The 22,616-nt window shown below is 35.9% G+C and overlaps 2 protein-coding genes across 2 annotated transcripts in view; both read right to left on the reverse strand.

Annotated features, from left to right (window-relative positions):
* Positions 1-22,616, reverse strand: part of LOC111504397 (uncharacterized) — an 859,110-nt gene that overhangs the window by 817,495 nt on the left and 18,999 nt on the right. The window lies entirely within an intron of this gene.
* Positions 12,652-14,178, reverse strand: LOC141485115 (uncharacterized). The gene is made up of 3 exons (XM_074181155.1): positions 13,657-14,178; positions 13,376-13,597; positions 12,652-13,317 (listed from the first exon to the last, which is right to left on the reverse strand). Exons 1-3 carry the CDS (start codon positions 13,825-13,827, stop codon positions 12,670-12,672), a joined length of 1,041 nt encoding a protein of 346 aa, XP_074037256.1. The 5' UTR covers positions 13,828-14,178; the 3' UTR covers positions 12,652-12,669.

Below are 22,616 nucleotides of genomic sequence, written 5' to 3' on the forward strand. Positions count from 1 at the left end.
TCATTCCTAGACACTCACTCCTCCTCTCTATTCACAGTCAGTTCTATATATAATTCAATTAAAAAGTATAACTCTCTACCCAGTGGATTCAGGCACTATTCCATTTTTATTTTCGAGAAGAAATTAAGAGTTCATTTTGAATCAAATTGACATTTTCTTGAACTGGAGAAGTATATTTTTTCCTTACTGATTATTGATTATTCATTTCCTTATAATATAGGTAACTCTTAGTCGAATGTTCTTTATACCCTATCTAATCCATCATTTTCATTCACTGTGATGTTATTATATAGCAATAAATTTCAGAGCTACTTTGTAATTTGTCATCATTTACTTACTTTATTTTTTTCACTTTTAGTTAATAAGTTCAGTTGTTAAACAGCGTAAGCTAAACTTCGCCTTTCATCGGCAATCTTGTAACTTGTGTACGATGAATAAGGAGCATTTATTATTATCATTTTTTTTTCACCGTAGTGTGCGCTGGTCAGGCCCTATCACCCAAATCCCCTATACATCCGGGAGGGCGCGCCAGCATTATCAACCAATGACCACTTACCACACTGCAGGGTAAGTGATCATTGGGTCCGAGAATCATGTACCCTGAGCAAGCGCTGTGAGCCAAGAATGACAGCCTTCTGCATTTGTGAGGCTGATATTTCTGCCTTAGTGCGGCAAGCCGGTATGATTTTAAGATTCTAGAGTAGAAAGGGCATCATTCCACCAAGGACTCCAATAATCAGAACAACCATCTTGACAGAGTGATCTGGATAGAGTCTGCGGAGTTCGAAGAGAAAATCTCGATATTTTATCCGTTTTTCTTCCTCTTTTCTGACGATATTCGTCTCACCAGGAGCTGAAAACTCCACGACAAATATCGTTTTGCTCTGGTGGTCGAGAAGGACTACATCAGGCTTATTAGCTTGTATGAGCTTGTATGAGGGTGGAGAACGAATGGTTCCAATAAATTCGGCACTTCTCGTTCCCCATAACGGATTCAATATCCCCCGGAGCGTAGGGCAACACCGATATCTCGTCAATACCGTAAGAATGCCGTACATGGTAATATAGCACTTTTAGTGCCGCGTTATGATGGACATGCTGATAGCAAGTGCATTAGGGTCTCGGGCGCCTCGCGGCAGGCCCTGCACGTTGTGTCAGGAACCTCTATACCCATCACGCGACTGCGGTGGACTAAGGTGTTGAAGACACCATCCTGACACGCCATGATGAACCTCTCAGTTTCCGATTTCAGCCCAGTCGACCTGAGAAAAGCGAATATGTCAGACGCTTTGATAAGCCAAGTTCTCCAATGTGGAACGGACGATTTGGGATGTAAACTCCTATAGAGATGCATCATTTTTTGGGTCTTTACGTCGAGTTGATCCAGCTCCTCCCGAGTCCACTTCACTACTCCAAACGAGTAGAGTAAGATTGAAACGGCAAGCATATTTGTTGCAGCAACTCTGTTCTTCCCCGACAGTTCCGATGACCAGATCTGTCGAAGTTTGTGCTGATACTTGCCGCGGAGAGAGTTTTTCACTGCTGTTACTTCTTGTGAGTGGCGTTGTTCCACCCCGAGGTAAGTATACGTCTCTCCGGCATCCAGATGGTGTAGGATGCTTTCATCTACGAGCTGCACATCCTCTCCGTAGTCCCCACATCGTCCTCTTTTGTGATGGACCATTGCACATTTGTCTATCCCGAATTTCATACCGATAGCATGCGTGTACTTTTCCCCCACCCTCAAGGATTGATGGAGATCCTTCTCTCCAGAGGCATAAAGTTTAAGATCATCCTTATAAAACAAACGGGTGACCTTGTGCTTCCGGTTTTCGGGAATGTCACAGTTATACCCCAGAATATATCTGAGCGCAACGGGTAATGGCAATAGTGAGATGCAGAAGAGAAGGGTACTGAGGGAATCACCCTGAAATACACCCCTTCTGAAAGTGACCCACCCTGTTTGGACTCTTGCTTGACCAGATGTTATGGTGAAGCGAGTTCGCCAAAGTGGTATCAATTGTTCAATGCATCTCACTATGTTATCGGGTACCGCAAGGCATCTGAGCAAATGCAAGATGAGCTCATGCGAAATTGTATCAAATGTCTCACGGTAATCGATCCAGGCCATAGAAAGGTTACGCTTATATTTTATCGAGTCCTGCGTTACACATCTATCGATGAGCAGGTTCTCTTTACATCCAGCGACTACTCTCTTCGACCCTCTCTGCTCGTATATCCGTTCGAACACTCGGTCAACTGCGGTGAGTATTCGTGGGTATAAGATGCTTGTAAACAACTTGTTAGACGAATTCAAGCAAGTTATCGGTCTGTAATACTTAGGAATAGATAAATCTCCGCTTTTGGGGATAAGAACGGTCTGCCCCTCTACAAACCAATTCGGAAAATATTTTTTGAGAAAAATGTAGTCACCTAATTTTTTGAACAGACATCGTGGTGTTGAAATTTCTGCAAATTTGTCTGGGAAAAAAACGCCGGATTCAATAAGTATGTAATGAAAAAACGAAGTTGAGTTGTTACAAAAACTCACCCACCACATCAATACAATTAATAATTATTATAATATCCCCACTTTCTCTATTGGATACGCCTCCGAATCCTAATTAGATACTTCAAACCGAATGCTTGGCTAGGGACGCCACATAATAGCATTATACATCCGAAATGACACCCATTATTTCAAACTTTATCCTCTTCTTTTTCATTTTTCCATCCATGTTTTTCCGCAAAAATGTCTTCATTTCACGAACGTAATCTGATTAACTTTTATGACTGAAAAAAAAAATTTGGAATCTGAAGTGGTCCCAGAAAAGACGTTTTGAACCTGGATGCGTTTTCTGAATTGGTTTCGTAATTTGAAATGAGGTTTACTTTACTGCCAAGCAAGGGGTCGAAGTCAGATGTTTACCAAAGCATTACCATCTTCAAGCTATTCGCAGACGATACTACCATTATTAATTGTGGATCTGACTTTGATTCTATAGAGCAGTGGTTCTTAACCGGTGGTCCGCAGACCACTGGTGGTCCCTGGAAGCATCCCAAGCGGTCCGCGGAACCAACCTTATAAATATGTTAGATGAGTCGACACGATACAATGCGATCCGCCGCTAAAATGTTTGAAGAAAAGTTACTACTTTCTCAAGAACTTGAAACGACGTCACAAGGTGCAGATGTTATAGATGCAATAAGTCAATATATGGAGAAACATGGACATATGTGGGAACGGCTTGCGGGGTTTTGTACGGACGGTGCCCCTGCTATGCTTGGTTTTCGCTCTGGTCTTGCAGCATTGATAACAACCAAAAATCCGTTTGCAATTACGACGCACTGCGTTATTCATCGTCAAGTACTAGCTACCAAGACGCTTCCAGAATGCTTTGCTTTGACGATGAAAATAGCTATAAAATTAGTTAATTTCATTGAAAAAAATGCACTCAATACTTGTCTCTTCAGACACTTGTGTTCTGTCATGAACTCTGAACACGAAACTTTGCTTTTCCACACGGAAGTGCATTGACTTTCCAAAGGAAACATGTTGTTGAGGTTGTACGAACTAAGAGAGGAAGTAAAATAATTTTAACTAACAAGGAAAACAAAGAGTTTTCTGTCAGTCTTCTTCGTTAATTACCTTCTTATCAAATTTTGTCTCAGTATGGTGTATCCATAAATTTTTGCAATACTCTCAAGGGCATACACTTTTCCAATGGTTTTTGTCTGTAAAACTTCAAATAGTTGGTTTTTGATATAGTATCTTCACAATACAAATTGTTATCAATAACCGTGTTAGGAATCACACGTTAAAAGGTAAGACCTCGTTAGTCCTTAGCTCGCACAAGTTTCTCAACTTCTGAGAGTCGTCGTTCGTATGGGGGCGGCAGCTGATTAACGGAAAAACAGATTTTAAACAGATTTTTTTTTAAACAGAAAAAACTTTGTATGAGCTATCGCAAATGATAGGAAGCGTTGTCAAGAACTATTACACTATTCGCATCAAAATTTGGGATCAATGTGTTTTCAAACCATTCCTCAAAAATATTAGGTTCCATGTTCTTATGATATTCAACATTGCAGTCCTTGAGTTTTTTTACAAATAATTTCAAAGGATTCTGAACCCATCATTTACTTCCTCCGCAATGCACAATGATTAGTCGCGATCTTTTGTTTGCAGGCATGTTAGGCGTACACTCTCGAACCATCAGTCCACCCTTTCGTAACTGTGTCGTGCGTGTCATACCAAGTTTCATCCGAATAGAAAATTTGCCGTTGTTCTTGTCTATATTTAGTTATTTGTTCTAAGTATTTGTTACGCAATTCCACTATTCTTCTGCTTTCCGTAGCTGCTTGACTTTTGTTTATTATTTTAAATCTAAATCCCAGTTTCTTTATCCAATCCTGAAGAGTTTTGTCACAGCAGCTCACGTTATGTCCGGAAGTATTCAATTTCTTCCTTCTGATTTCAGTTGTAGGAATCTCATTGCTTTTGTAACAGTCGTATATTGTTTTTTTCAATGATTTTATCAGATAAACATCTAAAGGTTTTGGTAATCCCGTATCACATCGCCGCTTGCGTTCATAAGGTTTGTTTTTGACTATTTTACGTATAGTTGAGAAAGGAATTTCAGTCAAATCTGATGCTGCTTGTAATAGTTTGTTTATCTCGAAACCAAACGGGAGATGTAGATTCTCATATACATTGAAACATACTTTCTGTGTTTCAATATTCAAATGCATCCGAATCTCATTAACTGGTATATCTTTTTCGCTTTATTCACCATCGCTATTGAAATCATTACACAGGAAAAAGTCTGCATTGTTAACACACTCGTTATTACTATTAGTACTTGTCCAAGCACGCCACATTTTAAACAGACAACAAAAATTTTAAGTAATTATAACTGCACCAATATCGAATTTCAACACTCAAATCGCGATCAGTTCCTGAACTGAACATTGACGACAGACACAACGGCGATACTCATCCCCACATTCAACGTGGACTAGTTAGCAGCGGGATTATTTCACTGTATTGTTTTTTTTTACCTTTGAGATGCCGATAGCTTCAACTATTCACAATACAGGTTACTTCGACTGTACCTCCTTCAATCCTGCATTCATCAATGCATGATAAATAACACAATATCTCTTTCAGCTGGAATGAAACAAAGGTGGTATTTTTTTACAATATTATAAATGTTGCATTGATTTTAAATATTTCGGATACAATCTCGGGTACAATGACCTAAATAAAAATGAAAGAAACGGGGTACTTCACATAATGATAACATGTTGTCTAATAAACAAGTTACGATTTTCTCGAAATTTCAGAGTTTGTAAGCGCAATTGATTTTTGAATATTCATAACAGGCTTCGAGTTCGGTTTTTTACTTCTCAAAAACAAATCAGACATTTACCCAGATATTAAATTCCATACAAAAGCATCTCAGTTATGATATTTTTTGGGGTGAAACGCCGAGAAAAAGTCATGAGTGGTACAAATGTAAATGCAGAATTGAGAGGCATCATTTTGTCAACAAAAATACTTTTAGTTTAAAAAAATAAGGATGGTCCTTATGGATGGTCATACCAAACATCGTATGAAAAGTGCGTAGTGTAGCCATCATGAAGTTCAATCAAGAACCTCCATTCGATTATTTCGAGAACAGCTCTCATCTCAAAAAGTTCCTACAGTTGTTGTGTAATACATCCGAAATCGTATCTTCAGCTGTCTTCATTTCCTGGAAAAAATAACGCCGGCCGCCGCTGGTCGTCGTAGATCGATTGTGACTTGGTCAAGATTGAGCTCAACTCGAATTACGCTTCGAAATTGTTCTAGATGTCGCCTCGAGAGACTTCCAGCGACTTCCATATCAGCTTCGAGAAACTTCTATTACCATATATAAACACTACAAACACGAAGATCGCGATGTCTAGTTGTCAGTGCCGTACGAAGTGATCTAATGAGGCAATAGACATTTGAGTATCAGTTCAAGGTTCGGTTAGAGTGTTTGGGTTGTATTGTCAGTGTAGCAGAGAAATGATGTTCAGTTCAAGAGTACAGTGTGGTCAAATATTGTCCAACACACGGGAAAACGTAAGAAAATTAATAGGGTGCAACTGAATTTTGGCCTCTCGGTATTTCCATTCATGGCTTCATTTCAAGCAAAGGTCTATTTCAACGAAAATGGCATGATTTCAATTCAAAGAGACGTAAACTTCAAACTATTTAATGAGATGAGTTTAGGCTTATAATGAAGGGTTCGAAAATTATACAACAACTCTGATTCGCCATGGGGAAAAAGTTCCCTTCAACTTTCCGCCGATGAATGTAGAAAACGGAAAAGTTAAATGAACGTCCTCGGTTCTTTTAAAGAAAAAATGAAAAGGCTTGGATCGTCAATGACCTCTGAAATGCTCTTTAATGATATCTCATTCACTCAAACTCGATGGTGAAATCGAACATTTTTTAATATCTTGGTTTTGTACGATTCTTTGAGATTGAAATTAATTGACATGAGAAAACATATAAGGTAGAGAAATATTATGACTTTCTACCTCTCCATCTTTACAAAAAAAAAGGAAATAATTTCAAAATGAAATCTTCACAAAGATATGTAGATAATGCATAGAGGTCATTTTCACATACAAACTGAAAAAGAAACTGAAAAAACATTGAATTATACAAAAAACATTTTTTCCTATAAATTTTTTTCTCCAAGCATTCGTTATGGTATTGAATCAGATATGATTCACAGGATTGCTACACAATCTATACTTACGAATACAAAAGTCACTCACTTAACACAATCTTGAGGCTTCAGTATAATGAAAAATAAATAACAAAAACAACTAGTATACGAAATTTAAAAAAAAGGGGACAGGAAAGCTCAACAAATCACTCGAAACGAAACAATTAACTCTAGTGTTTTCCAAACGTCCCGACACGGCAATAAACATATCCAGAACGTTGGAAAAAACTGAACACTCTTCCACTATAATACAAACTACGCGTACCGATACAGAATACTAAACGTGAGAATATCTTTTATTGTTACGATAAATTAGAGGTGGCACCTACGTGTTTTGCCTTAATGTTCGCTAAATTTAAATGTATAATTTCCATACTCCGGGCCATAAATATCTGCTAAGTCGCGGAAAATCCGGACCCAAGAACACACCGAAAAAAGCCACGGCCAGATAGAGGGTGGCATAATGCTCCAGAGGGTCGAGTTTAAGAGGATTTTTCCGAAGTATCCTCTTCAACAGGGTCGACGGCGTGTATTCTGGAATAATCGTAATTTATCACCGCATATATTCGGACAAGATCAACTAAAATGAGCTGAAGAATAATAAATATAAAGAGTGTTTTGATTACAGTATTTTTGATTAACATTGAAAAAAACTTCCAAATTTGGATGAGCCCAATGGAAAAATATTTGAATCAATTGAAGAAAATTCGGAGAAACGAATAAGAATGAGAAACCTAAAAAAAACTTTAAATGTTCAAGCCAGTCTGGGTTGAATGGACTGACGCCTTTGAGAAAACAACTACTCCCCTGGCTAATACCACTGACGCCTATCGGATATAATCCAACGCCCTTCGTGGTATTAGCCAGGGGAGTAGTTTTCTGACAGGCGTCAGTCCATTCAACCTACTGTGTAGTTATATCCGAGGTTGGCTTGAACGTTTAAAGTTCATTTCTTTAGATTTGTTTACTGCCAGACTTCAAGCATAGCCCACTGACTAATAAGAAACTGTTTCTTCCTTTTTCAGAGGAATCGGGCAAATTTCGGATATGCAGTTGGTTAGTACCTCATCCACTAGGTGGAGTATCATTTTGTTGTTCGCTCCAACTTAGGAAGAAGAATGAATTACTCTGAAAGAATTCCGATTTTCAATTGTGGAATATCATTGACTTTAGGTCGATGATGGCCATTATCTTGCACTGGCGAGTGGCTAATGAGCCCGAAACCGTTCTGTAAGTGTGCCCGTTCCAAAATTGAAGGTCGACTCTTTCGGTTGTATTGCCAATTGCATATGCAGGAAATTTGCTGTGAAGACTCCTACACTGACGCCCTTCGTGGTATTAGCCAGGGGCGTAGTTGTTTTCTGATAGGCGTCAGTCCATTCAACCTACTGTGTAGGCTTGGAGGCGAAACTGACTTGGACGTTTAAAGTTCGTTTCTTTATATTTGTTTACTGCCAGTCTTCAAGCACAGCCCACTGATTAATAAAAAAGAGGAGTGAAAATTTCTCGCAAATTAGGGCCACATTTGAAAACTAACGCCTGAATGATTTTGAAAAATGATAAATGCCAAATGGCAATCTGTCGAAACAGGTAGATTCTAAACAAATAATAACAACAGAATATTATTTCTAGGGAAACCGGTCAAATATTGTCTTTTCACTTGTGAAACTGAATTAGATAAATGATTAATTATGGAAAAACATGAAGCTAGAGGGCGCCCTAGACGGTAGGGGCAAAAAACGAGTAGTGCCTTGGGTATCTGGAAATCGTCTCTATTCACGTACCAAAACACGTTTTCGTCACCATTATAGTATTTGTGCAGTAGCGGTTTGAAACGAACGTGTTTCCTCTCGTGCCGAAAACCATGTGTGACGAAAAACAGGAGCAACGTAGCAATCTCAAATTTTTCGTTAAATTGAAAAAAAGCCGACTGAGTGCTATAAATTGTTGCAAGAGACCTATGGGGACAATTCTCTATCTCGTACGCGTGTTTTTGAGTGGTGTAAGCGCTTCAGTAAGGGCCGAGAGAGCAAGGATGTCCAAAACAAAATTCAAGGCAATGTTCATGGTTTTTTCGACATTAACGGTATCGTGATGACTGATTGGGCTCAAGAGAGTCAGACTGTCAACCAGACTTACTATTTGTCAGTTTTAGCAACACTACGAGAACGAGTTCGTAAGAAACAGCTTGAGTTGTGGAAGAACAACTCTAGGATTTTGCACCAGAACAACGCACCTGTCCATAACGTGCTGTCTGTGAAGCGGTATTTCGCCGATAAACGCACTTCAGTGCTCGAACACTCACCGGATTTGGCACCGTGCGACTTTTTTTGTTTCCGAAAATAAAATTTGCTTTGAAAGAGACCCGATTTGAGTCGACGGAAGCGGTAAGGCAAAAATGGCAGAGCACCCAGAGGCCCTCACCAAAGAAGACTTCCAGCACTGCTTCGATCAATGGAAAAAAAATATGGAAAGGTGTGGCGAGGGAAAAGGAGTATATTGAAGGGGAGTGTTCGAATGTAGAATAATTTTTATAATAAAACCCTTCATCGTAACCAGTCTCGTTATTTAATAGCCGGACCTTGTATTACTTCTGGGAAAACAGTTATTCGTAAAGGAGTTAATTATTGACATTTTATGGAACAAATTTAGAGATGGTGAATGAATTACTCTTTGCTGATCGTTTACAAAAAAAAATTAATATTTGCGTGTACTGATTTCCAGAGATTCTGGCAGGTTGAGTTTTTGTCCTTCATTCAATGTATGTAATATGTCGTAGTACATATTGAAATCGTAATTATTCTCTGAAAGATGGCAAGCATAGTTGGAATTGATTTTCTTTAGCTGTTTCACCAGATCCAATAAGTTTCGTAATTACCTACCGGTAAATAAAATATTTTTTTCAAGGACAAAACACAAGCACTACAGAAAAATCCTTAATCCTCTCAGAGCGGTGCCTGTGCGAAAATAGCGTTTCATTTGGATCTGAATCGCTGGAGATTAACTTCATTTGGAAAAACGTTTTCAGGAAGTTTATTTCACATAAACGCAGTTCTCCGAATGAAAGAGTTCTTAAACAGTGAAGTTCGAGGTGTACTAAGTTGAACCTCAAAATGATGAGCAGCCACAGTCCGTCGTGTATTTCTGACCGCTCTTGGTGGAATCAAATGTGCCAAGTCACTTGAATGAAATCACTGAAATCAATGACTCACTAATTGACCAGAGAAAATATCTGTACTTCTCCACCGTGTTCCAATATTGAAGCATGTTCAATTTCGTACACCACTTGCTTCAAATAGCTTCATGAAACAAGTCTCAATATGTCAAATCTGGCGAGCGAACTGGCAGTTTCGTAGAACCTCGACAGTCCAAAAAACAGGGAAATTATTTGTTGAATTTCTTATATGATACGCCCCTGTCATGTTTTATGACAACTGTCATGATGACAGAAGGAGAGAGATTGTCAAACAACGATAGTTGTAACTACGTAAAATATACATTCATTAAATATATGCAACGGCATTTTCAATTACCAGAAACAGCACAGATTCGAGTGGTAGCGATAGGAGTACAGAAATAAAGATACAAATACAGTCCACTTCAACAGCAAGGCACTCCAGCACCACAAGAATAGACATCATTTTCAAAATAGTTTTTCACTTGTCTGGAGTAATATGATGGAGCTCAATCATGTAGGGAAACAATGTCTACATCGAAGTTCTATATTGAATTTAACACATAATTTTGTTTCAAATACAAACTAGACTGAAAAGCCCATTCGAAACATATGCTTCTACATGAACTCACATTAGCACGAATTTCCTGTAGTTAGGACTAGCGACTCGCCCCGGCTCCGCACGGGTACAATGCTGATACTAAATATACTACAGAATGTCTTCATATACAAACATGTTTTCTTCAGAGGTTCCGCTTAAAAGAGCGGTATATAATTGGCCTGAAACCGCCGCAACCGCTAGTATGTCCCTGCAATTTTCAATCTGTAGAATATTCGAAATGAAGTTCAATGTACAGCTAACAGTATTTTGGTTTAAGAATTACCTTACTGGCCCTTTCATAATTTGCTTTTATCTATCCTGAAATTCAATGCTGGTAATAAAAACTTAACATAACTTCCATCGATCTTTCTTCGAAAGTATTCAGAAATCCAATTATTTACATTTAGTATCGCACAGATTTTGACCGTGACTATTTCAGGTTAATATTTTGGTCAAAATAGCTCATTCAACTGCAGAGAAAGTATCAATAATTCAACTTTATTATGAAAATGGTAGGTGCGCTAGTACTACAGCACAGTTGATCGAACTTTCAGCTGAATTTGGAGGGACGATCGGTGGCAAATCGAAGGAGAAACCCCCCTCAGAATAATACAATGAGAAACAAAGCTATGGAAGTTGCCTTGTTGGGTGGAAAGTCAGTATCGAAACTAAGTTGATTGCCGAAAAATTATCTACACTTTTCCATAAATTCCACTACAATAAACTTCATCTTGTGCTGAACTGAATGCAGATGACTTCGACATACGTTTAAAATTTTGCGAGTTGATGCGTGAACGGAAAATAATAAATAATTCAGATAATGAGAGACGATTTGAATACTTTTTCAACAGTATATTTGAGGAGATCGATATACAATTCAACATTAACACATTTCTGGAGTCAAAATAACCTTCGATAATTTCCATAACTAAATTTTGACAATTAAAGTAAATATAGATACAATTTACTGAAATATATATTATCTACAGAGTCACTTTCCTGATTCTCATCATCAGTTATTGGTTGATACACATTCGTGTATGGATCAATACATAACTATAGATGAAAAACAAATAATCGGTAAAACGAACGCCACCAATTGGTAAATATAGGTTGTGGAAGTTGTGAAAGGTAAATATGTTATAATTGGAGCTTGTCAAAAACTTTCGTTAGTGATGAAAAAATTAGATCTTATTGATGTTCAATTTTCGTCGTGATAGCAAATTGATTTCTGATCATTATACGCCTCAATAATTTATCATACAAATATGAAACTATGTTATTTCGGAAACCTCGAGTTCATACTTCATTCTATAATTTTCCTTTCCTGTTTGATATTCTTGCTCTAGAAAATGAATGTTTATTTTGCTGACAAATTGAGCAAGGCTTTCACGTGTTATATTGTAGTTTCAGAGATTGTTGACCGCCATTACTTTCGACTTTATCGGCATAACTACTAACTTTAATTTTTCCAAAAATTTTTTGATTGCATCTCAGCGCTTTTATTTTCATTGGCAAGTTTTAAACTACAAAATTAAATAACTATTCATGATACGAGTGTTACAAGTAATGCTTTATTTTGTGAGTGAAAAAGTTTGCGAAACGAGCGTAGCGAGTTGAGTTACTCTGGACACCAATATCATACAACGTTTTTTGTACAACTGTCCTGTTTTCATAATAAAATAGATAAATTAAATATTTCTATAAAAACACATTTTGACATCTCTTGTCAGTTAACTAGTTTCATGTTATTGCATTTGCTATGGAGTGGCCGTGTTAGGTGACGCCAAATCACCTGGTTACCAATAAACAGTATTGTTTACAGCTCAAACTAGTGTTGAATATATTTTCAACACGCTACTTTGTAAACATGGTTTTTTGTACAACTGTCATTAAAAGTGACATTTTTAATGGTTGTCAAGAGTATTAAAAGATGATCTCTACAAAGTAGTGTTTACACTAATGTTAAAAATATTTTTATTTCTGACCGGGATATTATAAGCTTATATCGTCATAGTTACGCTATCAATAAAGAGGGTCATAACTCCCTTGGGACATTATAGATTTCATAATTCCCTCTACCTTTCACAAGTAAAAATAAATAGAGATGAAAACTGAACCATATTTTATTTATTCACGTCATTACAAATAATAAATGTACAATTTTGAAATGTTCCCTGAAAATTACTTCCGCCACTGGAAACAATTTCTTCTTTTGTATGGCTGGAGCTTCTGTTCACTACAGTCGAGGTACCTGCCTCTTCTGATGACAAAGTAGACAACATACGCGCCGTTTTATTTCTCAATTCGATGCTATCCTCCAAATACCCCTCCGCCACCGTGGAACTTTTCCAACCTCCGTGTCTTTTTAAGTTAGTCATAGTTGCTCCTGCATTGGCTAGAGCAGTAGCAGAAGTGCGACGAAGGCAATGTCCCGTATAGGAAGATGAGTTTGGCAATCCTAAATACATTGCGATTTTGCTGGGGATTTTCCCAAACATGTTTTTTCCAATTGGCTGAGATGTACATTTATTTTGTCGGAAGCTCAAAAAAAATCTTTCAATACCTTTAGGACGCAAAGACATATAAAGTCTTAATAAAGGCAAAGCGGAGAACTCTTTTTCATCCACAATTGTAAATTTCTTCGATACACCAGTTTTACTTTCCGGTACGTTCACTACCATAACGGAATCCCGGTCCTCTATATCCGATATCTTCATATTCAAAAGTTCCTGACTTCTGCATCCTCCAAAATAACCCATAATCAAAACAACCTATAACAAAAAAAAAGGAAATGAATACACACAAAAAGGAAAATAAGAAAAAAATTACCTTATGCAATAAATGAATATCATCAGGAGCGTCCTTTAGGAATCTGATAACATCTTTAGGAGATAAAACAGCAGACTTTTTCGGCTTATAACTCTTACTCTTCCGTTTCAAAAAAGCCTGTAGTTCATTGAACTTGGTGATATCTCGTTTCTCATTAATAGTCACCATCGATTTTAGCATTGACCATTTAGTCCATAAAGAATTCGGACTATACGTTTCTGACTGAAACGAATAAACACAATTACTACCAAATCTACCGAAAAACATAGAAAATTCCTTACCAGTTCTTGAAAATATGCCAGAAATACAGTTTCAGTGACATCTTTTGGCATAACATTTTTCCGTGTCAGCCAGTCCAGATATATCTTGTATTCTTTTTGGTATACGGCTTCACTTTTCGATGGAATTAATGATTCTCTTGCTTGTTCAGCTTTTTTCAAAATATCCTCCATTATATTTGGGGTAGAAAACACGTTTTCACCGCAAACACAGCTTGATAACAAAGTTCTGTTTATAAACAAGTAACATAGCAACAACCTAGCAACAAGAAAACTCTACTATAATCAACGGTACCTGATTCAAATATACCGGGAAGGTAATGAATTGGTACATTTTTCCGTTTCAAAAATGAACAAAATTTTATTGAAATCGGTCAGAAATAAAATTATCTATGTACCACGGGAATTAATGAGCCTTAATAACCTCAGGCAATTGCTGTCCCTCGGGCCAGAGGCCCTCGGGACGCAAACTTTGCCATCGGTAATTAAGGCCCTCCTAATTCCCTTGATACATAAATAACTATAACAAAATTTTTTTCGACCACATAGTAATAAACAAAGGAAGTTTTATTATGAACAATAGATAAAGATACAATTAAATTATGTTACAAATGTATATACATTAATTATATTATTATTATTTATGTACATTAATATGAAAAGTACAATTAAAACAACTGATGATATTAATACCTTGCACTGTTGAAGAGCCTTGTATATATAATATCATTTGAACTATATGAGTTGACAATTTCATGGGCATTAACATTTAACTCTTGAAGTGAAGAGGATGATGCTGTTACGCTGAAGCTAGCTGTTGGGATTATTCTTTCATCGATAGCCTTTTTATAAGAAATATATTGATCTGATCTATGTAACCCTCAGCTACCTGTTGTAGACTACCATCTTCCGTGCTTCTTAAACTCGTTATATTTGGTCCTGATTTTGCTAGCAAGTAAGCAGAAAACCTTTTGAATCAATATATTATATTATATATATATATTATATATATTTCTTTGGTTCCGAGAGGTTCAGAAACTCAGCAATGATAGAGGGCATCTTCCCAAACGTGTTTATACCAACTGGGTTGGCACTGTATTTATAATTTGAGTATTTCAAAAAAAACGTTGATGATTGATAACAGAAGAACGTCATGCAACAGATTCACTAAAATAGTCAGTGGTTTTTCCAACAATGCAAAAAGAACGACCTATTTTCGTTTTTGTATTTGGAATTTGAACAATTAATGATTTATCCATACATTTAATGCCTTCTATTCTCGTTTCACAAACTTTTTCACTCACAAAATAAAACCTCACTTTTAACACTCATATCATAAATAACTATTATTTTCTGCAACTATTGTATTCATGGAAAAAAATGATTTTATCTTTTCAAAGTCAAAATGATTTATTTTGACTGAAATGTGTGAATGTTTCATTTATTTCAAAATGTCTTGTACCACTATAGTTATCGGAATAGTATATTGAATTTTCTATAGAATTCATCAGTATGTATAAAATATATGATTGGTTTTGGGATATTTAATATAAAAACTCAATAAATCCAAGATATTTTCAAAATTGTCTCAAAAAGACATAAAATGACTTTGTTATTTTACTTTACAAGATTTACTTTCTTGTTGAGTACCGAACCGACTATTGATTTCTAGAAAGAACCATTACATTATATAAGCCCGGCTTCCCGACTCAAGGGGGCAGTTCAGAAAGTGAATCGAGCGGCTAAACAAGAAATTCAAATGGTGGAAATAAATTTAGGGTTAGTTGCTCAGTGTTGTAAATAAATTAGTTTGTGATTAGTGAAATATTGTTGGAAATATATTTGTTTAAGACAGTTAATTCTTTAATTTCTTACAGTATTGAAAAAACAAGTAGTTTAGCATAGGAACAATAACAGATGGTATTCATGTATTACTAACCCTATTAGTTAGGTACTAGTAACAGGTAGTAGTGAAGCCACTACCATATAAAAACACTAACATAGTAGTAACATTTATTCACAATGATCCCCTGACGACGATAACTTGGTTAACGAAACGCGCGTCGAGAAACCGATTTTTTTCGGTGTTCTGGTGTTTTCAATAGATTCATTCAAAATCGAAAATCTAATCGGGTTCAACCGGAAATCAATGCAAAATGGAACCCTGTATATTTCTTAAACTATTTGATCGAATATGAAATTATCTTTTCAACAATAGAGTCATTTTCCATCAGAAACCAGATTCAATATGGTGGCACTATTTTATGTTCTCTTCGCTAGCAAATTTGAAATATACCATTCATGTGCAAACACGTGAAAATTAATAACTAGAAAAATAATGGAAATTGTTTGCTCATTTCATCACCCTTTGCGTAATATAACAATAATCCGCTCCAGAGATCAGATATTTCGTTCATTCACTAATGAAAGAATATTCCATCTATTCGACCATGTGTAATGAAAATTATAATCACCAAAATATATTTGATAGGGTGGTCGAACGATCAACAGAAACATTTCGATATCAAAATGTGTATCGGTTTCATGTATTGATTTCGTTGCCACCGAAACCACAATTTTGTTTCGGTAATTGGAAAATGGGAAATTTAATTTATTTATTCAATCGAAACTCGACCTTTCACGCATTATATTGAAATAGTACAATAGCGAAAAATGAATCAAATGAAATTGTTGAATAAATGTTATTTGTATTGTGTCAGTTGTTATTTTGAGAAAATGGCCCACTCAAAAGAAATAAAATCAATTAATGATCTCAAGGTGAAATTGATATGTCTTTGTCAACTTGGAAAAAAAGGTTTTGACTTTCTACTTCTTCGTCTTGATACAAAAATGTAGGAATCTTCCAAATAAACAAAGTTGTATAAATCATGCAAAGAAGTAACTTTTAGAGAAAAACTGTAAAAATAGCCCTGTCAAAACGACTACTTTCATGTAAAATTAAATTACACGAAAAAAATATATTTGAAACAACTACTTTTATATGATCATGGAATTATACAAAAAACACTTTTTCCTATTCAGTTTGGCAAATCCAGCTGTAGATCAACCGGCGGAGTGGGGCGAAAGCTTATAACATCAAGGAACTCGATGTGTACATTGTTCGTGTTATGAAATACAAAAAAAGTTGTTGAATATCAGAATAAAATAAGTTGAAAAGTCAAAAGTTCAATTTCTCATTTATTTAATTTCTCATTTATATAGTAAAATCCATCCCAAATATTACATTTGTTGACAGGAGATATTGGTGATGGACAGTTTGAAAAAAGATAGATCGCAATTGAGACGATTTTTCAACGATAACAAAAGAGCTTGACATCATATTGAAGTCAAAAGAAGCGGCGGAAGAAGATTTCCTTCACCTACTGAGGCAGTTAGAAGATATAAAAGCCATGGCATATTCACCTTGGACGATCCGATCCAGGAGTCGTCTTCATTAATAAATTTGAAAGGAGATGAACTAAAGTACGTACTAGAGTACGACGAAATTTAATTCTATAGAGACCAGATTGAGTCGCTTTGAGAAGAATCCATTTGTTGACAAAAAGTTGAGAATCTCTTACTTCCCCTAGTGAAAACCTCTTAATTTTCTAACTACAAATTTTCAACTTCAACATCAAAAAAATTATCTATTCTACGATTTTTACATTGGTTCTTAAATTTAGATACATTTTCATTTAACAATTTTGTACAAAAATAATTAACCTCACTTATATCTAAATATAAATATTTTTCAAAAGCATCACTTGATGTCCGTTTCTGAGGAAATGGTTCGCAACAATAATTTTTGAATTTTTCATCATTCCTATATAGTAACAATTAGTTTATTATGCCTTTTTCAATTTTTCATCACAGATATCAATTTTATTTCATCTGACATTTATTTATAACCTATATCGGTTATCTGTTTTTCGAATTCAATGAATTTTGATGCACACATCTTGAAATTTAAATTTCCCACTCTTTCATACTTGTTTCCTGTCGAGTCTGTGAGTTTCAATACATGTACAGGATGTCCTCGCTGTATTTCTGTATCTGAGTTTTTCTGTGATGTCATGAAAATCTCTACACATTGTTGTTTTCGAGTCATTTTATAACAATATATATATATATATATATATATATATATATATATATATATATATATATATATATATATATATATATATATATATATATATATATATATATATATATAAAATAGAAAATCCGGCGGGTTGTTTCAAAAGGTCATGAAGAAGTAACCTGGCCAAGATTATTGTCCACAACGAAGAAACTCAAGACTATTGGTAAGATGGAAGATTACGTCGGAGTTTTGAGACAATGTCCGTTTCAACTAAAATTACTTTTTCAATCCTTTTCTACCAGTCTTCTTCGGCAATATTAAATACTTCTTTAAGGGGGGAAATGTCAGTATGGTGTGTTCATACTTCTCAGCAATACTCTCGAAGGCATACACTTTCTCGAAAATATTAGTCCTCGAGTTTTTTACCACATATTTTCAAAGAATTCGCAATGCGCAATGATTAGTCGCAATCTTTTGTTTGCAGGCATGTAAGGCGTACACAATCTCGAACTATCAGTCCACTCTTTTGTAACTGTGTCGTGCATGTCATACCAAGTTCCGTTAAAATAGAAAATTTGCCGTTATTCTTGTATATATTTAGTTATTTGTTCTGAGTATTTGTAACGCAATTCCACTATTCTTCTATTTTCCATAACTGTTTTGACGTTTGTTTATTATTTTAAATCTGATTTCTAGTTTCTTTATCCAAATCTGAAGAGTTTTGTCACAGCAGCTCACGTCATGGCCGGAAGTATTCAATTTCTTCCTTCTGATTTCAGTTGTAGGATTTTATAAGATGAACATCTAAAGGTTTTGGTAATTCCGTATTACATCGCGCCTTGCGTTCATAAGGTTTGTTTTTGACTATTTTACGTTCAGTTGAGAAACAAATTTCGGTCAAATCTGATGTTGCTTGTAATAGTTGGTTTCCCTCGAAACCAAACTCAAGATGTAGATTCTTATATACGTTGAAACATACTACCTGTTTTTCAATAGTCAAATGCATCCGAATCTTATTCACTGGTATCTCTTTTTTTGCATTGTTCACCATCGCTATTGCAATCACTACACAGGAAAAAGTCTGCGTTGTTATCACACTCGTTATTACTATTAGTAGGTGCTTATCGAAGGATGCCACATTTTGAACAGATAACAAAAATTTCAAGTAACTGCACTAATATCGAATTTCAACACTTAAATCGCGAACAGTTCCTGAACTAAACATTGACAACACGACGACTCGCATTCTATTCGACACCGTAACATGACTATAAATTTAATTTTATGACTCTTCAGCCCATCATAAAACTCGGTTAGTAAAAATCATCCAATACGATCGCCAATTCTTCAGCCCACGTGGACTGGTTGGCAGCGGCTTTATTTCTTTGTATTCAGAGCGCCGACACTTCAAGTATGCACAATACCGGTTATTTCCACTATACTATTCATATGTACAGTGTACAGAGCGGTGCATTTTGAAGATTTGTTGTGAGAAGAGGCAAAGTTCGAGTAATATACTCGGATAATGGAGGAAACTTCATTAGAACCATCAATTTATTGAAGGAAGTGAACTGGAATGAAGTGGAAGAATATTAGAACACAAAAAAAATAAAGTGGATTTTGAATGCTCCGTCAGCTCCTTGGTGGAGAGGATGGTGGGAGCGAATGGTGAGAATAATAGAAGAGCTGTTGCATCGGATTTTAGGAAAATCCTTTGTTAATTATTAAGAAATCATGAATGTGTTATGTATGCGAGGCAACTATGAACTCTCGACCACTGACATATGTATCTGATAATGGAAAAGAGTTCGTGCCAATAACACCTTCCTTGTTTCTCATTACAAATTATGATACGGAGATTCCCGAATATGACATTGTGTGACGTCGTTTGATAAAGAGATTGAATTATATGATGATTCACGCCATCGATTCAGGAAAGAGTATCTAGCAGAACTGGTCCATTCTGATCAAAAACGGATAGATGATCTGAAAGTAGGCCTTCAGGAAAAATTTTAAAACAATTTTCTGAAAAAGACGGAATGTATAGAGTAGCAAGAGTCAAATGGAAACACAGAAAACTAATTCGACCAATTCACAGATTATATTCTCTGCATATTGAATCTGGAGAGGAGAGTGAAGGAAAAGAAAATTAGGACCATTGCAAAATTCTAGAGAAGAATGAAGGAAGTAGTCGGTCAAGGCACAGCTGTCACCAGATATGACCATGAAGTGAAGAAACCAGATCGCTATGGTTTTTGGTTATTTCTTTCATCATATTTTTTATTTGATTTGCAATTTGTTTTTGGATCCAATTGTAAAGTGAATTATCAATGTTTCCCATGAACAAAATATATCGGCATGTACAGACAGTACAAGAACTGGAGTTGTGCAGTTTGGTGGAAGACTCGCAGCAAAACCGTCAACTTTGACAGAAAAGGAAGTGGTAACTCTAAATGAGGCTGAGTTTGGTCCTCTGGCTGAGCCCTCAAAAGAACTAATATCTAATTCAGTTTTGAGCAGTTTTGCTTCGAATTCCTTATCCTACCAGTCCAATGAAGGGGTGAATCATCCTATCCGTGTTTACTCAGAAGAAGATAGTAGTGGCAAACGTAGTTGCAACAATAGATCGGTGATACATTCTTCAATCAAAACTTTTGGGTTCAATGGTTTAAAAAATCTTGGAAACGTCTGTTTCATGAATAGTATAATCCAATGTTTATCAAACACGGGATGGTTGCTGGAATACCTAAAAAAGGATGCATACATGGAAGATATCAATACTAGTATTTCTAGTATGAAAGGTGTTTTAATCAAATCGTTCGCAGAAGTTATCAAGGAATTATGGTCAGAAGATTCATCTGATAGAGTAATTAACACAGTCTACTTCAAAAATCAGATTCAAAGATTTGCCCCTCGATACATGGGTTCTGCCCATCAAGACGCCCACGAATTCCTTCGATATCTTTTAGAAGGTTTACATGAGGACCTCAACAAAATTACTGAGAAACCTGAACCGATCTTAACTGAGATTGACGAAAAATTGAGCGATAACGGAAAAGCACAAGAGTCCTGGCAGAGATATTTGAATATGAACAACTCCAAGATTGTAGACTATTTCGTTGGTCAATTAAAGTCCACTATGAAGTGCACACACTGTGGACACTCATCAGTAATCTTTGATCCTTTCTGGGATTTGTCCCTTCCCATACCACAAAGATCTGGCCAAGTGAGTTTGTCACATTGCTTGGATTCTTTCACAAGAGAGGAAACTCTGGATGGAGATGAAAAACCAATGTATTCGAGGTGCAAGCAAAGGAGAAAATGTACAAAGTCCTTATCAATCTATTAGTTTCCCCGTATTTTAGTAATTCATTGGAAAATATTCTCTCCGACGGAAAGGTTCAGAGGCAAATTGAATGTTTCCATTGACTTTTCTTCAGATGGATTAGATATGAGTAGTTATGCAGCAGACAATGTGGCTCCTTGTCATCATTATCTATATGCACTTTCAAATCACAGTGGGACTACTTACAACGGACATTACACAGCATATTGCAGACACCCATATAGTGGCACATGACATGAATACAACGATTCACACGTGTTCCCAATTTCGTCAAAATCACTTGTGAGCAATGAGGCATATGTCCTCTTTTATGAATGAGGGAACGAAGCAGCACCTTTGATGTGTTTTTTTTCTTCTTTTCTTTTTTTTTTTTTTCTTCTTTCCTTTTTTTTTCTTTCCTTTTTTTTATAATCTTAGTTCTTTGAATTGATTTGTATTTCTAGTTGTGACACAATTAAATATCTGACTAATGAAAAAAAAAATTGTAAATGGGGAGAGAATGTTATAAATATTCATTATCACTTATTTCTGAGCCCCCTTACATTGTCAGAGTTATGAAAAACAAAAAAAAAGTTGATGAATGTCAGAATATTATAATAAGTTTCAGAACTCAAAAGTTTCTGTTCAAGTTTCTCATTTATATAGTAAAATGCATCTCAAATATTACACATATAAAAGTTTTTCAGATTTGACAACCATATTTTGTCATTGAAAAGGAAAGTATTGCCGTGAGGATAGTACCTTATGAACTCGATGAAATTATTGCCAAAGATACATACTTCTTCCATGTAGAGTGTCATATTAGATATGGTGTAGCATGCTGAAATGTCTGCAACCAATATTTACCAATACGACCCGACCCAAATCAATCCCATAATTGAGAGAAGAGAAAAACGCCTGAATTCTCATAAACGAACGAACGTCAAAGTTCACTCGGTAACTTTTCATCACGTATGTCGGAAAGTTTGTGGTACGCCACTCATCTGATCATCTCGACATGAAAGATCTCTATATAAACCGATGATCGCGAGCTGAATATATCACGAGTACCTCGAAACTTCAGAAAACCTTCCAACAACGAGAGAACGTTGTTGAAAATTTCATTTGCCGATAATAAAAAGGGGCACGTACGTGATGCCATAGGTCTGTTATAACGTATTCGAAGGATCGACAAACTTTGGAAAAGATACAAAGTAGGAAAATGGGAATCAGAATTTCTCACCAGATGATTATCAAGGAAACTGATGAATACGCTAAAAAAACGCAAGATTGTTTTTTTAAATGAGTATAAAATTGAATATTTTCAGAAAAAATGTGCTTTGAAATAATCCATGCACAGTATTGAAATATTACTATAACCTAATGTCATTCATTTTTGTCAATTGATGATATTGTTACGTTTTTCCTAAAACTTCAACTATTATTTGAATGTATATCGCCTTACTAGATCACTTCGCGTACCACGCTGTAACATCCACTTCACTGTGTACTTAACCGTCCGAATACGCTTGCAGCCAGCGTTTGAATATCGCA

This window comes from Leptinotarsa decemlineata, unplaced genomic scaffold (genome assembly GCF_025532065.1).
Source record: "Leptinotarsa decemlineata unplaced genomic scaffold, Ldec_3_MD MMD2_tig00026307_RagTag_RagTag, whole genome shotgun sequence".
Classification (NCBI taxonomy): Eukaryota; Metazoa; Arthropoda; class Insecta; order Coleoptera; family Chrysomelidae; genus Leptinotarsa; species Leptinotarsa decemlineata.